Source organism: Salvelinus namaycush, chromosome 30, assembly GCF_016432855.1.
Source record: "Salvelinus namaycush isolate Seneca chromosome 30, SaNama_1.0, whole genome shotgun sequence".
Classification (NCBI taxonomy): domain Eukaryota; kingdom Metazoa; phylum Chordata; class Actinopteri; order Salmoniformes; family Salmonidae; genus Salvelinus; species Salvelinus namaycush.
In genome coordinates, this window is record NC_052336.1 from 30,809,750 (window position 1) to 30,831,829 (window position 22,080).

Below are 22,080 nucleotides of genomic sequence, written 5' to 3' on the forward strand. Positions count from 1 at the left end.
GCACAGGTAAGATAGGATATTGCCTCTGCGTATTGAAACTAGGTCGGTATTGTGGTGAAATGGAAGAGGAAAGACTATGGAATTATTGTGACCTCGAAGAAATAGAGAATGAAACTAATTTTATCCTTTATTGCCCTTTCTACCACAATATACGCTTGCTCATATTCCAGAAAGCATACCAGATATACCCTGGCATTATGTGGCTGAGTGATGAGGTGGAAATTGAAATGTTTTTTTGTCCATTGTGTATTTCCATTTGCGGAATATTTAGATGAAGCTTGGAATAAAAGAAAAAGGGCTACATATAATTAAATAGTAAAACTATTTATCTTCTATGTGGTTAATGGTGTGTGTATATAGATTGTGTATAGGCTTGTCTACCATATGAATCTTCTCTTTGTGTCAGACTGGGTTCAAGTGGCTTCTGTTAATTTTTTTCTGTATTTATTTGTATGTATGTATGTGTATATATATGCTGTGTGTATGTATGTATGTATGTATGTATGTATGTATGTATGTATGTATGTATGTATGTATGTATGTATGTATGTATGTATGTATGTATGTATGTATATTATTTTACTGCTCTAGGGATGTAATTATTGTTTGGATAACCTTATTTACTATTATGTATTGATTTGATAAAAAAAAAAAAAAATTATGTGATGCACAATGCAGAGAACGCAGGAAGAAGTATTATCATTTAATTACCATAGCGAATTATTGTAATGTTTGTTTATGTGTGAATTAATCCCATAAGGGATGGGTTGCCAATTGGCAATTTGAAAAAAAATAACATTTCATTAATTCACAACAACCCATAATGACAAAGCAAAAACAGTTTTTTTGAAAAACCTGTTCTTGCAAATGTACATTCTTGCAAATGTATTCAAAATAAAAACTGGAAAAATTACATTTACATAAGTATTCAGACCCTTTAGTCAGTACTTAGTTGAAGCAAATTTGGCAGCGATTACAGCCTCGAGTCTTCTTGAAAATGACGGCACACCTGTATTTGGGGAGTTTCTCCCATTCTTCTCTGCACATCCTCTCAAGCTCTGTCAGTTTGGATAGGGACCATCACTGCACAGCTATTTTCTGCCCTCTCCAGAAACGTTTGATCTCGTTCAAGTCCGGGCTCCGACTGGGCCACTCAAGTACATTCAGAGACTTATCTCGAAGCCACAACTGTATTGTCTTGGCTGTGTGCTTAGGGTCATTGTACTGTTATTGAAGTGTTCCGTATTGACTGACCTTCATGTCTTAAATTAATGATGGTCTGTCGTTTCTCTATGCTTAATTGAGCTGTTCTTGACATAATATGGACTTGGTCTTTTTACCAAATACGGTTGTCTTCTGTATACCAACCATACCTTCTCACAACAAAACTGATTGGCTCAAACGCATTAAGAAGGAAATAAATTCCACAAATTAACTTTTAACAAGGCACACCTGTTAATAATTGAAATGCATTCCAAGTGACTACCTCATGAAGCTGGTTTGAGAATGCCAAGAGCATGCAAAGCTGTCATCAAGGCAAAGGGTGGCTACTTTGAAGAATCTCAATTATAAAATATATTTTGATTTGTTCAACACAGTTTTGGTTTCTACATGATTCCATATGTGTTATTTCAAAGTTTTGATGTCTTCACTATTATTCTACAATGTAGAAAATAGTCAAACTAAAGAAAAAACCCTGGAATGAGTAGGTTTGTCCAAACTTTTGACTGGTACTGTATGAAATGAAAGTATTTCATTTTTTAAATTTCTTTATAAATTTGCTAAATGTTCTGAAAACCTGTTTTCACTTAATCATTATGGGGTATTGTGTGTGGATTGATGATGATAAACATTTATTTAATCCATTTCAGAATAAGGCTGTAAAGTAACAAAATGTGAAAAAAGTCAAGTGGTCTGAATACTTTCCGAATGCACTGTATAGTTGATGATCAGCATCCTCACAAATGTATTCCTTTTGTCCAGGTGGGTGAGGGAAGTCTGCAGTGCAATGGTGATTGCGTCGTGCATGAATCTGTCAGGGCGGTAGGTGAATTGGAAAGGGTTGAGTGTATCGGGGAGGGAGGAGGTGATGTAGCCTCTCGAAGCACTTCATGATGACTTGAATGCTACGTTTGGTAGTCATTCAGTTTAGTTACTTTCCCTTTCTTTGGAAAGAGGCATGCTACTGGAAATCTTAAAGCAGGTGGGGATAACGGCCTGAGCAAGAGAGAGATTGAAAATGACAGAAAACACATCTGCTAGCTGGTCTGCACATACTCTCTGACGACGCAGCTAGGGAAGCTGTCTGGGCCGGCAGCCTTGCGAGGGTTAACACGTTGAAATTATTTCTATGCGTCCTATATGGAGACCGTAAGCACGTAGTCCTCGTTGTCCTCAGGGTCTCTCCTCAGCGGATCAGAGTCGTTTTGCTTGAAGAGGGAGACAAAGGTGTTTAGCTCGTCCAGTAGAGTGGTGTTGCTGTCCACAACTGGCTTTCTTTTTGTCGTTAGAATGATGATCGTGAGAAGCCCCTGCCACATACACCTTGTGTCCGACCCCCTGAATTGTCCACACTTTGTGTCTCGTCACCTTGATTGATCTGGTAAGTTGTATTTGTTCTGTTTAACCATACGCTTGTCCCCGGTATTCATCTGTTCTTCAGTTTCCTGACAAGGCTGCCGTCAATCCACGTGTTTTATGAGTCCGGTGGCTGAGTCGACGTATTCATTGACCTTATCTCCAGAGGCTACCGGAACATATTCCAGTCCATGTGAACAAAACAGTATTGGAGCGTGGATTCTGATTGATCAGACCAGCGTTGTACAGACCTAACCACCGGAACTTCCCTCTTGAGTCTTTGTTTGTAGGTGGGGAGGAGCAAAATGGAGTCATGGTCCGATTTGCCTAAAGGAGGACGGGAGAGGGCCTTATACCCATGTCGGAAAGGTGTGTAGCAATGGGCAGCAGTGTAATTTCCATGAGTTGGACAGTAAATGTGTTAATAGTAATTCTGGAGCACGGTCCTCAAATTACTTTTGTTAAGTCCCCTGCAACAATGAACACTGCCTCATGATACACTGTCTCCAGTTTGTTCAGGGTCCAATGAAGATCCTTGAGAGCATTTTTGGTGTCAGCTTGGGGTGGGATGTACACAGCCATGGCAATAATCACTGAGAACTGTCTCGGAAGGTAAAAAACATTTGATGACCAAGTATTCCAAGTCAGGAGAGCAGAAGCTCCCAAGTTCCTGTACGCTTCCCACATCGCACCTCTTGTTATTAGTCATAAAGCAGATCCCACTGCCTTTGTTCTCGCCAGGGAGAGCCCGCTTCCTATCCGCTCGATGAACTGTAAAACCCGCTGGTTATATATAATCTGTTAGGATGTCGGAAGAAAGCCAAGTCTCAGAAAAACAGAGTATGTTGTAGATTCTGATGTCCCTCTGGTGGGAGATCCTCGCTCTGAGATCATCAAGTTAATTCACTAATTACTAAACATTGTGTGCTCCGCAATGGAGGACATGTCTCAATTGGACTAAGACCCTGCACGTCTGCTTCTCAATCAGAGTCTTCTGTCTTCTCCGGCAGGACTCCCAGGCTGACCGGCACCTTACCAAAGAAGCTACACAATTTTTCTGCAATCTCTAGGAATTTGGGAAGGTTGGGTGGACGGTGAGTACACAGAGATTCATATTCCAATAGTTCTACCTGGGTGTATGAAGTAATACACAAAACAAACTGAATAAGACCATTTTAGAAAAACAGAAAAAGTAGAAACCTGCAAAGTAGGCAAGGCTACCATATTCATCGTCGCCATCTTGGGTAGGCTATCATCTGATTATTGATGTAAAAATGTTAGTTAGCTATCTCAATAATTTTGTTACTGATGTAGACTACCGGAACGCATGAGATAATTGTTTAAAACTTTATAATAAAGTATTTTACATTACTGGAGACTTTGGCAGAACCTTTTTTTAATAACGCAAATGATCGAAACGACACACTACTTGAACAATGACAAACTGAGAATCTCAGATCAATAAAAATTACTTTTTTATCTTGAATCCATCCATGGCCTAGGTGTGTGGATACTATTATTATTATACAATATGAGGAGGATATTATAATCATAAAAAAACTTTCCAGTTTCACTAACCCACCCAATGAGGCGCAGCTCTCTCGCCATGCGGTCATGCCAAAAGACTATCTCTCTCTTGTTTAACTTTTTAAAACAATGTTTGCTCAATAAGTCCACTTGAAAGTTGATCAAATATTTTGGTAGCCTACAGCAGACAGATTAGAGTCTTGCATGCTGGGTACTGACAGATTTTCTGCGCGTTCCCGACTGTAGCCTATGCCCTAATATTGGGCTACACACAATCCATAGCTGGGCAATTTTTTAAAGACGCTATTGATCCTCTGTGGCAAAATTATAGGGCTACTCCTGGTGTAGTAGGTTATTCTTTATTTATGAACAGACAGCAATCATTCTATAACTTTGGCAAATGTATTTCAATTCATCATGGGTGCTGCAGCACCTCTAGCACCCTTCCTGTGGCTATGATTCTATAAGTTAAAATATATGAGGAAGTACTGCTGTTAGCCAAACAGACCGAATCTTTATGATGATGTAAATCAAGTGCTGTCAAGTGTTAATCCACTGTTTTGTGGCTGTGGCAGTACTGTTAAATTTGGTGGCTTGCTTCACACACCAGACCGGTGACCACATTTCAAGCCATGCGTGTTTGGATACCGGTCCCTGTGACCAACGGACAGGTAGGGGTGACTTAATGACTTGGCGGCAGTGTGTTCAGAACAACAATGACTAAAACTGTATTGAAAAAAAAACACCCCAAAAGGGCACTTGGCAAGTGTGAGGGCAAAGAGGCAGGTGTTCGGGCACAGGTAGACCCGTATATGTGCACGTGCAGGCAAGCATAAAATGTCTGTTTTACTGTAAGCCTAGGGGCCTTGCTACATTTTCCTTTTCAGTATGGGGAAAGTAGTCTTTAAATGTGTCAAGCTGGGGAGATAAGGTACTGTAAGTAAACCATTTTTCCCCACCGACTTTCCATCCATTTATCGCCTAGCCAGGCCCTATGCCAACCCTATTCATCACGACAGTGAGAGAGCCAGGGGGGCCATTTTTCAAAGAGCCAGTTCGTCTTTTATACCAAACACTCCCTCATCCACCGTTGTACCTTTTCACCAGGAAACACACAGCTACATCAACTCAGCATGTTCCCTTCAAAAGAGAAACGTTGCCCAGGCCCAGGAGGGAGGGATGTATGGAAGGACGGAGGGAGGGGGAGAAAGATAGTCAGAGACCAAGTTGTAGTCCAAATGGCTACAAAGTATTTTTCCTATATAGTGCCCTAATTTTGACCAGAGCCCTATGGTCCCTAGTGCACTATAAAAGGAATAGTGAAATTTAGGTCCCAGAATTCGACAGCTTGACAAAAGGGCCAAGAAGTTGAGAGAGGGAGTGAAAAACCGGGGCTGCATCCCATCTAAAGTGTGTGTGCAAAGAGCCAGAGAGGCACTGGAGAGATGGCTTTGAGTTAGCTCATCACACACAGACAGACCATCAGAAGCCTCCACTGTTTTACAATGAGTACTGCTCTGCATGGGGACCTCTGAAAACTGCTTGCCGAGCATAAATGGCCCCTTTGTTCTATTCTATAGCTTGGTAGAACAGTAATAAAAAAAAAAACATTTAATCTCCAAGTCCCGATGCTAGAATATAAAGAGAAGCTTGGCACTTGCAGTGGAGAATGCCGAGGATGCTTTGATTGTGTTATGGCTGACTTAAGAGGGAGATGAGGGAACAGAGAGGGGGAGAATTTTGGCCATAAAGATGCCTATTTGGCAGTTGAATGCATGGTTATTTTAAATGAAGGACCGTGGTTGCGTCCAAAATGGCAATATACTACCTACATGGCGATCTACTTTTGACCAGAACCCTATGGGACATAGGCCATGTCATTAAAGACATTATAATGTTGTGTTTTAAATGTAATTTCCACTCCTAACAAGAAAAAACAGTAAAGTTTTGAGCTTGATCTTTGAACTTCTAAGTACATTTTATGTAAATAGTGGATAGTATCCATTTACAATGCATTCGGAAAGTATTCAGACCTCTTGACTTTTTCCAGATATTGTTACGTTACAGCCTTATTATAACATTTATTAAATAGTTTTTTTCCATCATCAATCTACACACAATACCCCATAATGACAAAACAAAAATATTTTTTTTATAGATTTTTTTGCAAAAATACTTTGAAGCACCTTTGGCAGTGATTACAGCCTTGGGTCTTCTTGGCTATGACGCTACAAACTTGGCACATCTGTATTTGGGGAGTATCTCCCATTCTTCTCTGCAAATCCTCTCAAGCTCTGTCAGGTTGGATGGGGAGTGTCGCTGCACAATTATTTTCAGGTCTCTCTAGAGATGTTAGATCGGGTTAAAGTTCGGGCTCTGGCTGGGCCATTCAAGGATATTCAGAGACTTGGCTAGAAGCCACTCCTTCGTTATCTTGGCTGTGTGCTTAGGGTCGTTGTCCTGTTAGATGGTGAACCTTTGTCCCAGTCTGAGGTCCTGAGCACTCTGGAGAAGGTTTTCATAGAGGATCTCTCTGAACTTTGCTCCATTCATCAACCCCTAGATCCTAACTAGTCTCTCAGGCCATGCCACTGAAAAACATCCCCAAAGCATGATGCTGCTACCACCATTCTTCACCGTAAGGATGATGCCAGGTGTCCTTCAAACGTGAGTCTTGGCATTCAGGCCAAAGAGTTCAATCTTGGTTTCATCAGACCAGCGAATCTTGTTTCTCATGGTCTGAGAGACTTTTGCTGAGGAGTGGCTTGCGTCTGGCCACTCTACAATAATGGCCTGATTGGTGGAATGCTGCAGGAATGGTTGTCCTTCTAGAAGATTCTCCCATCTCCACAGAGGAGCTCTGTCAGAGTGACCATCGGGTTCTTGGTCACCTCCCTGACCAAGGCCCTTCTCCCCCAATTGCTCAGTTTGGCCAGGCAGGCTGCTCTAGGAAGCATCTTGGTGTTTCCAAACTTCTTCCATTTAAGAATGATGGAGGCCATGGTGTTCTTGGGGACCTTTAATGCTGCAGACTTTTTTTGGTACCATTCCCCACACACATTTGCACACACACATCTCAATACTATACTGAACAAAGATATAAACAACATGTAAGGTGTTGGTCCCATGTTTCAGAAGCAAAAAATGTCTCTCCAATTTTGTGCAAAAATTTCTTTAGATCCATGTTAGTGACCATTTCTCTTTTGACAAGATAATCCATTCACCTGACAGGTGTGGCATATCAAGAAGCTGATTTAATAATAAACAGCATGATCACTACACAGATGCACTCTGTGCTCGGGACAATAAAAGGCCACTCTAAAATGTGCAGTTTTGTCAAACAACATAATGTCACAAATGTCTCATGTTTTGATGGAGCGTGCAATTGGCATGCTGCCTGCAGGAATGTCCACCAGAGCATTGAATGTTAATTTCTCTACCATAATCCACCTCCAAAGTCGTTTTAGAGAATTTGGCAGTATGTCCATCTGGCCTCATAACCGCAGAGCACATGTAACCATGCCAGCTCGGGACCTCCACATCTAGCTTCTTCACCTGCGGGATCGTCTGAGACCAGCCACCCGGACAGCTGATGTAACTGAGGAGTATTTCTGTCCTGAAAGCCCTTTTCCCACTTATGTGAAATACATAGATTAGGGCCTAATTAATTAATTTCAATTGACTGATTTCGTTATATGGGGCGGCAGGGTAGCCTAGTGGTTAGAGCGTTGGACTAGTAACCGAAAGGTTGCAAGTTCAAATCCCCGAGCTGACAAGGTACAAATCTGTCGTTCTGTCCCTGAACAGGCAGTTAACCCACTGTTCCTAGGCCGTCATTGAAAAATAAGAATTTGTTCTTAACTGACTTGCCTAGTTAAATATATTTAAAAAAAGGTAAATTTGTAAGTCGCTCTGGATAAGAGCATCTGCTAAATGACTTAAAAAAAATCAAAATAAATAAATAAATATGGACTGTAAGTCTTTGATATTGTTGCATGTTGTGTTTGTATTTTCGTTCAGTATATCTACCATCTACCTCGTGCTAAAAATACCTCACTAGGTCACTAGGTCCGGCTTCAGACGATCTTATCTGATTCATATGAAGCCTTAACCGATGGTGGTTTCAAGACAACAGGGAAATCGGATTACCAAGTTAAGCTGATCTGACCCATTCAGATCCTCACAGGACAGTCATGACATCTTGCACTCAAAGACTTGGCCTCTATTGGTTGACCGACCCAACTATAGCTACAGTAGGCTACTCATGATGTATTGCTTGTTTATTATTTGCTTTTGATGTGCTTTGAGATTATGAAAGCGCTATAGAAATGTGATCAATTATTATTACATGAATGTGCCGGTGAAGCACAGGAAATTGATGAGGAAGTGTGGTTAAGTGTTGTTAAAGGGGAAATGTATTCGTACAGAACAACACATTATTTATATTTTTATTAAACCTTTATTTTGACAAGGAAGTCATACTGAGAGTAGGGTCTGGATAAATACATCAAACATATATACAATATACAAAATTACCAAATATATAAAGAAAAACAAACACATTTATCAATATAGAGGTCTCTGATTATTTCTCTGAACTGACCAAGGGGTACCAGCACATCTAATTTCTGAGATCTCTGTGAGTTGTTCCACATAAAGCGAGCAAAACAACTAAAAGCAGCTTACCCATCTCTGTAGAGACTGAAGGGGCCTCGAGTGTTATCCAAGCCTTTGACCGGGTTTGGTAATTTGTAAGTCAAAATTGAATTAATGATGATAGATACATAAGAGGTTTCTGCTTGAGAGCTTTGTAAATAAACACAAAAGAGTGCTGTTCTCTCCTTAAACTCAAAGAGGCCCTACCCACTTTCTGATACACAACACTTGTGAGTTCTATAACCATCACCAGTAATAAGGGCACAATGGGAAACAGCATCTAGTGGTTTAAGTTTAACCTTTTCATACGTGAGTTCCAAATATCTCTAACAGTTGCCCCAGCGTGAGTTGTTTCATGCACGAGATGTCAGAATGTTCCAAAATGTGATTATTACGCAACAGGACAGTTAACACGCGATGCCTGCTAGATATCTAAAGGCTATGTTTCAACTTGTCAATTTCAAATTCAATTTTTTTCCAACAAGTTGAAATTTCTAACAACAGTTTGAATTGAGGTGTGTTCCGCCTCATTAATTCACATAGAAGTAGCCCATTTCAGCGTTGCGAACAATTTATGTTTGAGGCTTTACTGAGCCGACAAACTTCTCTCTTCGAAGAGAGTCCACGCACTTCACTAATGCTAGCGCAGATCAAGTATGCAGATATTTGCGCAGTCTTGTACGAATTGGAACATTTTCTGGCTGGCGCTCGCATAACCTTCCTTGTTGTTCTCCTTACAAATAATAACTTTGGACAAGTGTGCATTCCTATCAAAGTAAGTTCCTTATTTTCTGTATATCGTGTTGTCGTTTCTACTGTATGGAGCATAATGTATTTACAGTTTTATTCACATGTTTTCAAGTTCTGGTGACAAATAATGCATTCTGATTATTGCATAGCTTGTAATGAACACCTATGATGTGTGTAAAATACTTTTATGAAGGTTGCAATGATTATAATGAGCTAATGCTAAGCTGTTTGCCAGCTATGTGTGGCGCTATGTTTGTTGACATTATACAATGCATTCTGGGTGTCAAGTAAACATCTGCCAGACCAAAGATGTTATAATGAGGTGAAGGAATGGTTCACTCATCTTTCGGATAAACTTCCAGAAGTGAATGAATGGAAGTGAATGATTGTAGACAACACACCCCCTTCAACATGCATACTATAAACAGACCAAACTCATCTTATTATCTTTGATTGATGTGAAAAAACAAACATGCTGGCGTGCGCAAAAGACCCATCGTCGGATTACTTTTCGATTTTTAGAAAGTTTTATTCAATTTTTTTGATCAATGGTGATGTGATTAATTATAAATAGTAATTGCTATTAGCTAATTCATATTGTAGTTCCTGTCAGCCGAGCGTTATAAAAATATGACCGCTTGTGCTAGGACAATGTAGACTTACATTTTCCAGTTTGGATGATTATGTTATACTGTAGCTACTTCTGTGAATGTCTGAACATTGCATCCAAAAATAAACTGGTAACATTCTGGACATAACTTTGAAAGGAAAGTTATGTTTCTGTGAAAAATGTTTCTGTGAAAAAACAGTGTGACCAGCTCAAATGCTGATTGTTGTGTCAAACGAAACTGGACGTTCTAAAAAAGCGTTCTAATCACACCAGTTTGAGTGTACACTACAGGGACCACTGTAGAATGATCACACCCGCTTGTTGGTATGTGTGAAAAGGTAAAATGCTGCTGCATGCATATAGATAATATCCCTATAATCAAAATAGACATAAAAGTGGCCTGGACAATTGTATTCCTGTTAACAAAAGTCAGACATGGTTTGTTTCTGTAGAAGAAACCCACCCTAAACTTCAACTTATTCACCAGCTCAGTGACATGTTTTTTTTTTTGCTTAGGGTTCTCCCACTTCTTTTTCACCCATGCATGTGACAGCTGCCACTCCAGCTCACACTCTTCATGTAGATTCTGAAAAGACATTGGATGAAGTACATTATCCAGAACATGAGCAGAGTAAAGAATTGTGTGAACTTTCTGTAGATAGCTAGACCGTGCAGTGAATATACTTGGTCAAATTGGAGGGCCAAGGTGAAACAGTGACAAGTGCAATTTCCCATTACTTTTACCATAACAGGTTATGTGCAAAGAAACTAGCTAGACCCATTCAGGCTGTAACCGTTCAGGTAGAACCTAATATTGTATAGCATGAACATTATAATAAGGTCAACACAAATAAATCGAAATGGAAAATCAGTAGAACTAGAAGAAAAGAGAGGTGTTGGGACCAACACCACTGTGGAAATTACTAATTTAGGCTAGCGCGTTATTAACGTTAGCTAGTAGCAGTACATAGTGCCATGGCAAGAGCACTAACTATGGCCACGTGACTTAATCAAAACCTTTTTTGCAGCATTTCTCCTATCGTGTTTGCCACTGAACTAAATGCCTGGTATTGTCATCAGACCCTGTAACAGTTTACACACAAGCCCTGGTATTTACAACACGTAGCTAGCTAGCTAGCTAATTAGGCCAATCTTAAATATGAAGTTGTTGCTCAATAGTATGCAGTATGCAGCGAATTCTACAAGATAAAGTCGAATTAATATAACATCCTGGCATGTAAAGCATAATATATTTTCAAAAAACCACAGTTTTTTCCTGCTATTTGTTGATTTCAGTAGCACATTCCAATATCTAATTAACACTAGCATCGCAAAAATAACAATTTTTGTTTTTGTGAAGGCCTTAGGTAGAATTTATTAGAATGTACATTTTTTCAAATAACATAATAGCATTTTCATTAGTTATGTTACTGTAGGCTATATGTAAAAACAAAAAACAAGGAAATTCAAGTGTTCAATCAATTTTATTCATGGAGTGTCTTTGTTACAACTATGAAAGAATGTGTTAGAACACAGTAAAAGCGTTTTTTATAAAGACAAAATACAATTTAAATAACCCAACCACCAAGACCCACGGTCAAGACACGTGGTCAAATGATGAAAAAATCAGTAGCCTATACATTATTATAAGCGCCAAGTGAACTTAATAAACAGTGAACCTTAGCACAAAAGCAATAATGGCATTATTGAATATAAATGTTGATATGACAGCAGTCAAAAATAGTCAATTATTGTCAGTGTCACGTTCTGACCTTAGTTCCTTTTTTATGTCTCTATTTTGATTTGGTCAGGGCGTGAGTTGGGGTGGGCATTCTATGTTTTGTTCTATGTTTTGTATTTCTGTGTTTGGCCTGGTATGGTTCCCAATCAGAGGCAGCTGTCAATCGTTGTCTCTGATTGAGAACCATATTTAGGTAGCCTGTTCCCACCTGTGTTTGTGGGTAGTTGTTTCCTGTTTTGTGTTGTGTCACCTTGCAGGACTGTTTCGATTTTCGTTGTTTCACTTTTGTTATTTTGTGTCTGTGTTCAGTTATAATACATTTAACATGGACACGTACCACGCTGCATTTTGGTCCGATCCTTCCTATTCCTCGTCCGAAGAAGACGACAATCGTTACAGTCAGCTCGTGCTTTTCTGCATCGTCACGCAATGGCATCAGTTGGATTTCATTTAGCTGTCATCCCTTGTCCTAACAGTTGACACAATTTTCATAACATTCACTTGCTTGACACACTTTGACATACCTTTGTTTGGTTGTAGTGCGTAATAGTCTCCGGTTTTCTAATGTGTCCTGTGGTTCTTCAGCACCATTGTATTGTTGTGGAGTACAAAGGCTGTGCCGGTGCCTTATTTTGCACAGATGGAGGGAGCTCCCTTCTTCCTTTGTTCATGGTGCAGGCCAGACTTGTTTTCCTTGCAAGCAAGTTGTTCGCCAATTACAGTGAAATTAAGAAATTGTCCATGGTGACAGTTCTCCCCTTGCCAACATAAGGTTCCACAAGCCTCATCAGCACATTCTTCGACACTAGCTCACCTGCTGTGCTGCCTGATGTGGATATTTTCCCAGATATTGAAAGCCATTCAACATGTACAAATATGCATGCTCTCACTGTGTAGCCTACTCCAAGTAGGCCAGAGTAGACTGATAAGACACCGTTTTAAGATAAAAATGAGAATGGATCAATACAATGAATGGCCCGCCCTGTTCTTCATTCACAATTGGTGATCACATAATTATGCATTATTCGCTTCCTCACTCACCCATTCTCCCCATCATACTTTAGTTTATTTATATAATCTGTTGTTAATAAGTGTGAAATTAGTTTCGTATAGTTTAGGTTCAAGGCAATTATCGGGGTGATTATCAGCTGGGCACTGTACTCCCATAGGGCGGTGCACAATTGGCCCAGCATTGTCCGGGTTAGGGTTTGGCCGGGGAAGGCCTAGTTAAATTTAAAAAAACGTTCAACTGTCAGAAGAAGGAGCGGAGCAGGCCCTACTGTTGGGAGAAGGAGATGTCCTCCTAAAACTGGTTATAACTCCAGTTCTGTTTGTGATATTAAGATGCTTACACCAACAGTGTGTTATATAGACTTATTTATGTGTCACGTTCGTCATAAGGAGTAGACCAAGATGCAGCGTGGTATGTTTCCATCCTTTATTATGGAATAGAAAACTTCAAAGAACAAAAACAACAAAACGTGACGCGAATATAATGCTCACAGGCAACTAAACATAGACAAGATCCCACAAAGCACAATGGGAAAAAATGGCTACCTAAATATGATCCCCAATCAGAGACAACGATAAACAGCTGCCTCTGATTGGGAACCATACTAAGCCAACATAGAAATATAATTCACCTAGATAACCCACCCTTAAATCACACCCCGACCTAACCAACATAGAGAATAAAAGCTCTCTATGGTCAGGGCGTGACATTAATGACCGCGGCAGCTTTCCAATCTATGGGAATCTCAGACGATACGAAAGAGAGGTTGAACAGGCTAGTAATAGGGGTTGCAATAATTTCGGCAGATAATTTTAGAAAGAGAGGGTCCAGATTGTCTAGCCCGGCTGATTTGTAGGGGTCCAGATTTTGCAGCTCTTTCAGAACATCAGCTATCTGGATTTGGGTGAAGAAGTGGGGGAGGTTTGGGCGAGGTGCTGTGGGGAGCGCAGGGCTGTTGACCGGGGTAGGGATAGCCAGGTGGAAAGCATGGCCAGCCGTAGAAAAATGCTTATTGAAATTCTCAATAATTGTGGCTTTATCGGTAGTGACAGTGTTTCCTAGCCTCAGTGCAGTGGGCAGCTGGGAGGAGGTGCTCTTATTCTCATGCTCTTATTTACTCTCATGGGTGGCCAATAAGATCTAGTTGAAAGCCATGCCTCCTGAAAATAACCTAAGGATTACATAAAAAATGCCCCAGCTGCTAGGTCAACCCAGCATGAGGGTAAAAAATGCCCAACTGATGGTTAAATTAACCCATGTTTGTGTAATCCCAACTACCAAACCTACTGAGTTATTCACGTAACACAACTGGCTGGGTTAAAACAACCCACTGTGTGTTCTGTCCAGTATTTAACCAGCGCTGGGTTACTAAATAACCCAAATTGGGTTGTTTTTAACACAGCATTTTTAGAGTGAGGATAAAACTAACTGGAATGGAGCTAAGCACAGGCAAAATCCAAGAGGAAAACCTTTCCACCAGACACTGGAAGACAAATTCACCTTTCAGCAGGACAATAACCTAAAACACAAGCCCAAATCTACCCTGGAGATGTTTACTATAACAGTGAATGTTCCTGATTGTCCGAGTTACAGTTTTGATTAAATCTGCTTGAAAATCTATGGCAAGACTTAAACATGTCTGTATAGCAATGAACAACAATTTGGCAGAGCTTGAATAATTTTGGAAAGAATAAAGGGTACATATTGCACAATCCAGGTGTGCAAACACCTCTGACACTCAGCAAAAGTTTGTGAAAAATATTATTTCAATTTTTTTGTGTTATATTCCATTATATTCTTCTCACAATAAAATACAGTGAGCCCCAAAAGTGTTGGGACAGTGACATTTTTTATTGTTGTTTTGGCTCTGTACTCCAGCACTTTGGATTTTAAATGAAAAGTGCAGACTGCCAGTTTAATTTGAGGGTATTTTCTTCTACATTGGGTGAATCATTTAGAAATTACAGCAATTTTTGTACATAGTCCCACCATTTTAGTGGACCAAAAGTATTGGGACAAATTCACTTAAAGTGTATTAAAGTAGTAACATGTAAAATATTTGGTCCCATATTCATAGCACACAATGACTACATCAAGCTTGTGACTACACATTTGTTGGATACATTTGCTGTTTGTTCTGGTTGTGTTTCAGATTATTTTGTGCCCAATATAAATTTATGGTAAGTAATGTATTGTGTCATTTTGGAGTCACTTTTATTGTAAATAAGAATATAATATGTTTCTAAACACTTCTACATTAGTGTGGATGCTACCATGATAATGAATAATCCTGAATTAATCATGAATAATGGTGAGTGAGTAATTTACACACGCATAAATATCACACGCTAACCTCTCACCATTGCAATATGAAGGGAGGTTAGCATTTTTAATGGGTATGATATGTATGCCTCTGTAACTTTCTCCGTCATTGTATCATTTCAAATCCACAGTTCTGGAGTATAGAACCAAAATAACAACAAATTTGTCACTGTCCCAATACTTCTGGAGCTTACTGTATATGTGTGTTGACTGTGATAAGGGCACAACTCACAGACACACACAAAATACAGAGATACTGTAATGTACATTTGTGACTGAAGGTATTTGAAATGGCTGGAGGGGGAGTTAACCTTAACACAACATACAGATGCTGGATTATCAATGACTGTCTGATCCTCAAGTATGATGTCCTTCTGTCATTTGCCAATGTGAGAGATAAAAACAAATAAATTATGCAAGTACAAAACCATGCCGTCAGCAAGTTACACATCTCTCATTCCTTTCCCTTCTTCATTCACATAAGCAGAATAATCTGACATTGATCTTTTCAACCGGCTGATCAAATTCGTCTTGCAAATGCTCAAGGAATGAATGCAACAAGAAGTAATCTGTGGGTTCACTTCCAACAGGGCCCATTCAGAGTCACAGCTGGGAAAGTTAGCTGACGATAGTGGTGGCAGATAGAGAAAGTAGCTGCTGACAAGGCAGTAATAAGAGGATTAAAGATGCATTACCTGTGTTCAGATTCATGGATGGAGAAGATGACTCCTGACGTGGAGGACTTCTGCTGGATGGACGCCAGGAAGGTAAATTCACTTTTACTCCTGAAGAGCTGCACCACCTTCTCTGTGATGTGGGCTGGCGCGTGGACTGCTCTCCCCACATCTGGGGGATGAGAGAGAAAGAACAGCAATCAGGGAAAGGCATGTTCGCTGCTTTCACAGTCGACGAGTCGATATCCTGTCTGCCTGCTAAGGTTCAGGCTTCACCAAGTAGGGGAAAAGAAGACAGAAAAGTGATTGCGTCCCAAATGGCAACATGTTCGCAATGTTGTGAAATACATTTGACCGGGCGAATACGGCCATTTGGGACACACACAGAGAAAAACAATGTCTGAGGCAGGGCCTGAAACACTGCTAACTGCTAACGTTTTGTAAATAAGAATTTGTTCTTAACTGACTTGTTAAATAAATGTAAAAATAAACTTTAAAAAAAACTCATGACACAGAAAAGGCATAGCATCTGTATGCATTATTCAACATAAAGAATTGAACAATTAACACTAACACACACTCGGTATTAAGCAAGAACAAAAATATATATGACCCATTTACCTGGATGCAGTCCCAACCCAGAAGTGCGTTAAACACAGCAAATGTTTGGAACATTAGGATGAAATGTCCACTAACAAGTACAACAGCAAAACCTCCATCTAAACTCAGCAAAAAAAGAAACGGCCCTTTTTCAGGACCCTGTCTTTCAAAGAAAATTCGTAAAAATCCAAATAACTTCACAGATCTTCATTGTAAAGGGTTTAAACACCATTTCCCATGTTTGTTCAATGAACCATAAACAATTCATGAACATGCACCTGTGGAACGGTCGTTAACTTCTTGTGGCTGCAGGGGCAGAATTGAGTAGCTTGGATGAAAAGGTGCCCAGAGGTGCCCAGAGTAAACTTCCTGCTCCTCAGTCCCAGTTTCTAATAAATGCATATTATTATTAGTATTTGATAGAAAACACTCTGAAGTTTCTAAACCTGTTTGAATGATGTCTGTGAGTATAACAGAACTGATATGGCAGGCAAAAACCTGAGAAAAAAATCCAACCAGGAAGTGGGAAATCTGAGGTTTGTAGGTTTTCAACTCATCGCCTATCGAATACACAGTGGGATATGGGTCAGTGTGCACTTCCTACGGCTTCCACTAGATGTCAACAGTCTGTAGAACCTTGCCTGATGCTTCTACTGTGAAGTGGGGCCGAAGGAGACAGGAATGAGTAAGGTCTACCATGACCTGACCATGCGCGTTCACATGAGAGGGAGCTCTGTTCCATCGCACTTCTGAAGACAATGGAATTCTCTGGTTGGAACTTTATTGAAGATTTATGTTAAAAACATCCTAAAGATTGATTCAAAACATCGTTTGACATGTTTCTACTGACTGTTACGGAACTTTTTGACATTTCGTCTGCTTTTAGTGAACGCGCTTCCTGACTTTGGATTTGTTTACCAAACACGCTAACAAAAATAGCTATTTGGACATAACCGAACAAAACAAACATTTCTTGTGGAAGTGAGAGTCCTGGGAGTGCATTCCGACGAAGATCAGCAAAGGTAAGTGAAGATTTATAATGCTATTTATGACTTTTGTTGACTCCACAATTTGGTGGGTAACTGTATGGCTTGCTTTTGTGGCTGAACGCTGTTCTCAGATTATTGAATATTGTGCTTTTGCCGTAAAGCTATTTTGAAATCTGACACAGCAGTTGCATTAAGAACAAGTGTATCTTTAATTCTATGTAAAACATGTATCTTTCATCAAAGTTTATGATGGGTATTTCTGTTATTTGATGTGGCTCTGCAATTTCTCCGGATATTTTGGAGGCATTTCTGAACATGGCGCCAATGTAACTGAGGTTTTTGGATATAAATATGAACTTTATCGAACAAAACATACATGTATTGTGTAACATGAAGTCCTATGAGTGTCATCTGATGAAGATCATCAAAGGTTAGTGATTAATTTTATCTCTATTTCTGCTTTTTGTGACTCCAGTCTTTGGCTGGAAAAACGGCTGTGTTTTTCTGTGATTTTGCGGTGACCTAACATAATAGTTTGTGGTGCTTTCGCAGTAAAGCCTTTTTAAAATCGGAAACTGTGGTGGGATTAACAAGAAGTGTATCTTTAAAATGGTGTGAAATACTTGTATGCTAGAGGAATTTTAATTATGAGATTTCTGTTGTTTGAATTTGGTACCCTGCACTTTCACTGGCTGTTGTCATATCGATCCCGTTTACGGGATTGCAGCCCTAAGAAGTTTTTAAGACACGAACAGCATACAGATAGTAGGCAATTAAGGTCACAGTTATGAAAACCTAGGACACTAAAGAGGCCTTTCTACGGACTCTGAAAAACACCAAAAGAAAGATGGCCAGGGTCCCTGCTCATCTGCGTGAACGTGCCTTAGGCATGCTGAAATGAGGCATGAGGACTGCAGATGTGGCCAGGGCAATAAATTGCAATGTCCGTACTGTGAGATGCCTAAGACAGAGCTATAGGAAGAACAGCTGATTGGCCTCACAGTGGCAGACCACGTGTAACAACACCTGCACAGGATCCGAACATCACACCTGCGGGACAGGTACAGGATGGCAACAACAACTGCCCGAGATACACCAGGAACGCACAATCCCTCCATCAGTGCTAAGACTGGACCAGACAGCACTGGCAAAAAGTGCTCTTCACTGACAAGTCGCGGTTTTGTCTCACCAGGGGTGATGGTCAGATTCGTGTTTATCGTCGAAGGAATGAGCGTTACACCGAGGCCTGTACTCTGGAGCGGGATCGATTTGGAGGTGGAGGGTCTGTCATGGTCTGGGGGGGTGTGTCACAGCATCATCGGACTGAGCTTGTTGTCATTGCAGGCAATCTCAACACTGTGCGTTACAGGGAAGACATCCTCGTCCCTCATGTGGTACCCTTCCTGCAGGCTCATCCTGACATGACCCTACAGCATGACAATCCACCAGCCATACTGCTCGTTCTGTGAGTGATTTCCTGTCAGTGTGTGTGTTCTGCCATGGCCAGCGAAGAGCCCGGATTTCAATCCCATTGAGCACGTCTGGGACCTGTTGGATCGGAGGGTGAGGGCTAGGGACATTCCCCCCAGAAATGTCCGGGAACTTGCAGGACCCTTGGTGGAAGAGTGGGGTAACATCTCACAGCAAGAACTGGCAAATCTGGTGCAGTCCATGAGGAGGAGATGCACTGCAGTACTTAATGCAGCTGGTGGCCACACCAGATACTGACGGTTACTTTTGGTTTTGACTTCCCCTTTGTTCAGGGACACATTATTCCATTAATGTTAGTCACATGTCTGTGGAACTTGTTCAGTATATTTCTCAGTTGTTGAATCTTGTTATGTTCATACAAATATTTACACATGTTAAGTTTGCTGAAAATAAAGTGAGATATAAAGAATAAAGTTGACAGTGAGAGGACGTTTCTTTTTTTGCGTTTATGAGGCACATGAGACACACAAAACAGGTGAGGGATGTGTTCATTAGGGCACAACATAACAAAATGTTTCAAAGCGTAGTGCAATGGAACACCAAATCAAGTGTTTCTACACTGAAAAAAAACATAAACACAACATGTAAAGTCCCATGTTCCATGAGCTGAAATAAAAGATCCCAGAAATGTTCCATATGTACACAAAGCTTATTTCTGTCAAATTGTTTTCACACATTTGTTTGAATCCCTGTTAGTGAGCATTTCTCCATTGCCAAGATAATCCATACACCTGACAGGTGTGGCGTATGAAGAATCTGATTAAACGGCATGATCATTACACAGGTGCATCTTGTGTTGGGGACATTAAAATGCCACTGTAAAATGTTCAGGGACCAGTCAAACAATACAATGCCACAGATGTCTCAAGTTTTGAGGGAGTATGCAAATGGCATGCTAACTGCAGGAATGTCCACCAGAGCTGTTGCCAGATAATTTAATGTTAACTTCTCTACCACAATGTCGCTTTAGAGAATTTGGCAGTACGGCCTCACAACTGCAGAACACGTGTATGGTGTCGTGTGGACTGGCGGTTTGCTGATTTCTACGTTGTGAACAGAGTGCCCCATGGTGGCTGTGGGATTGTGGTATAGGCAGGCATAATTGCATTTTATCTATGGTAATTTGAATGCACAGAGTTACCATGACGAGATCTTGAGGCCCATTGTCTTGCCATTCATCTGTCGCCATCACCTCATGTTTCAGCATCATAATGCACAGCCCCATGTCACAAGAATCTGTACACAATTCCTGAAAGATGAAAATCTCCCAGTTCTTCCCTGGCCTGCATACTCACCAGACATGTCACTCATGGAGCATGTGTGGGATGACGACAGCGTGTTCCAGTTCCCGTCAATATTCGCACAGCAACTTCGCACAGCCATTGAAGAGGAGTGGGACAATATTCCACAGGCCACAATCATCAGCCTGATCTACTCTATGTGGAGGAGATGTGTCGAGCTGCATGGGTTAAATATTGGTCACACCAGATACTGACTGGTATTCTGATCCACGCCCCTTACCTTTTTTTAAGTTATCTGTGACCAACATATGCATATCTGTATTCCCAATCATGTGAAATCCATAGATTAGGGCCTAATGAATTAACTTTAATTGACTGATTTCTTTATATGAACTGTAACTCAGGAAAATATTAGAAATTGTAGCGTTTTGCGTTTATATTTTTGTTCAGTATAATTGGACAAATTCCGATAGTGGCTGCCCCCCATGCCAGGCGTTTAAAACTCCCCCGGCTGGTGCCAGACACCTTACGGTGTGATCTACATCAGCCGTGCCCTCTCCACTCAGCCTCACTGGCACAGGACCAGGCACTGACTGACTGACCCACATGAAAAAATACTAAAGTTACATTTACTGTAGTGTTTTTGCAGACTGTAGTATACTGTGGTATTTACTATAGCATTATACAGTATCCTACAGTTTACTACAGAATTCTATAGTAAGTACTGTATTATTCTATAGTATATTTTTAATGTGGGGACTGACTGACTGACTGGCTGTATGGCTGGCATGGTAATCGTATAATCATGTAACCAGCGATTATGAATGACGACTGTGAATAAAATAAACATCATAACAAATGTAATACATTAATTTTAGAAAAGTAGGTATACTTTACCCAATAGCAGTAGTGTACATTAATCAATATTAACAATAGTTTTTTGCTTTTCAAATGATTCTTTGATGACCGTGGTCATTTGCCTGACAAATAACCGTTCCCCAAAATTCCATGATAGTCACAACCCTAGCTGGCTGACACTGAACGACTGACTGACTGACTGTCGAACCGGCTAAATGGCTGACTAACTGGTTGGGGGGGACAGGGGTGGGAACCACTTCCTTGGGAAATCCTCAAAAGAAAATCTATTCCTTATTCTAAGGCTTAGCACTGAGCGTTGTTCAAATATGAAATTACATCTTATTCTCTATAGTGCACTTTTTTTAAGGTATTTTTTTGAACCAATTAAGCTAAATAGCCTCATTGTTGGTCAAAGTAGTGCACTATATATAGGGAATAGGCTCATTTGAGACAGTGGCCGTGTGTGAATACTAATACTAGTGTTCTAAATAGTAGGCATTTAATAATGCATGCAAAAATTGTTTTATAGCATGTGAAATTTTGAAAATCGAGTATGCTTAAATGCCAGGACGTTATACTCATTTTGGCTTTTAATCTAGTAGAAATCGCTGCACCCTTTTGAGGAAGAGAATCATCTTTTCAGAGACACACGTGTTTGAAACCAGCTTATATTCAGCTGATAATCCGTTAAGGAGACTTGCTGTACCTAAATGAACAAATGGCGTGATTCAACACAATTTTGCGTTAGATTATGCATTCTAATGATGGGTGAGCTTAGCTAGTATGTTGAAATTTGTTGTCTACTGAATTCGTTTTTACTAAAGAGTAGGCTATGTTCCAAATAGTACGTAGTACAATTACTACATAGTAGGGCTACAGTGCATTTGGAAAGTATTCAGAAAGTATTAATTGAATCAATTTTAGAATAAGGCTGTAACGTACCAAAATGTGGAAAAAGTCAAGGTGTCTGAAAACTTTCCGAATGCACTATGTGTAGTTTTAGTAGGTAGTAGTTCAGATAGATTTTGGATA

At 40.2% G+C, this 22,080-nt stretch overlaps 1 protein-coding gene across 1 annotated transcript in view; it reads right to left on the reverse strand.

Annotated features, from left to right (window-relative positions):
- Positions 1 to 22,080, reverse strand: part of LOC120025009 (protein kinase C-binding protein NELL1-like) — a 456,735-nt gene that overhangs the window by 348,520 nt on the left and 86,135 nt on the right. Inside the window, exon 3 of the mRNA XM_038969436.1 lies at positions 15,891 to 16,041. Coding sequence (XP_038825364.1) covers positions 15,891 to 16,041 — 151 coding nt within the window. The remainder of the gene's footprint in view (positions 1 to 15,890; positions 16,042 to 22,080) is intronic.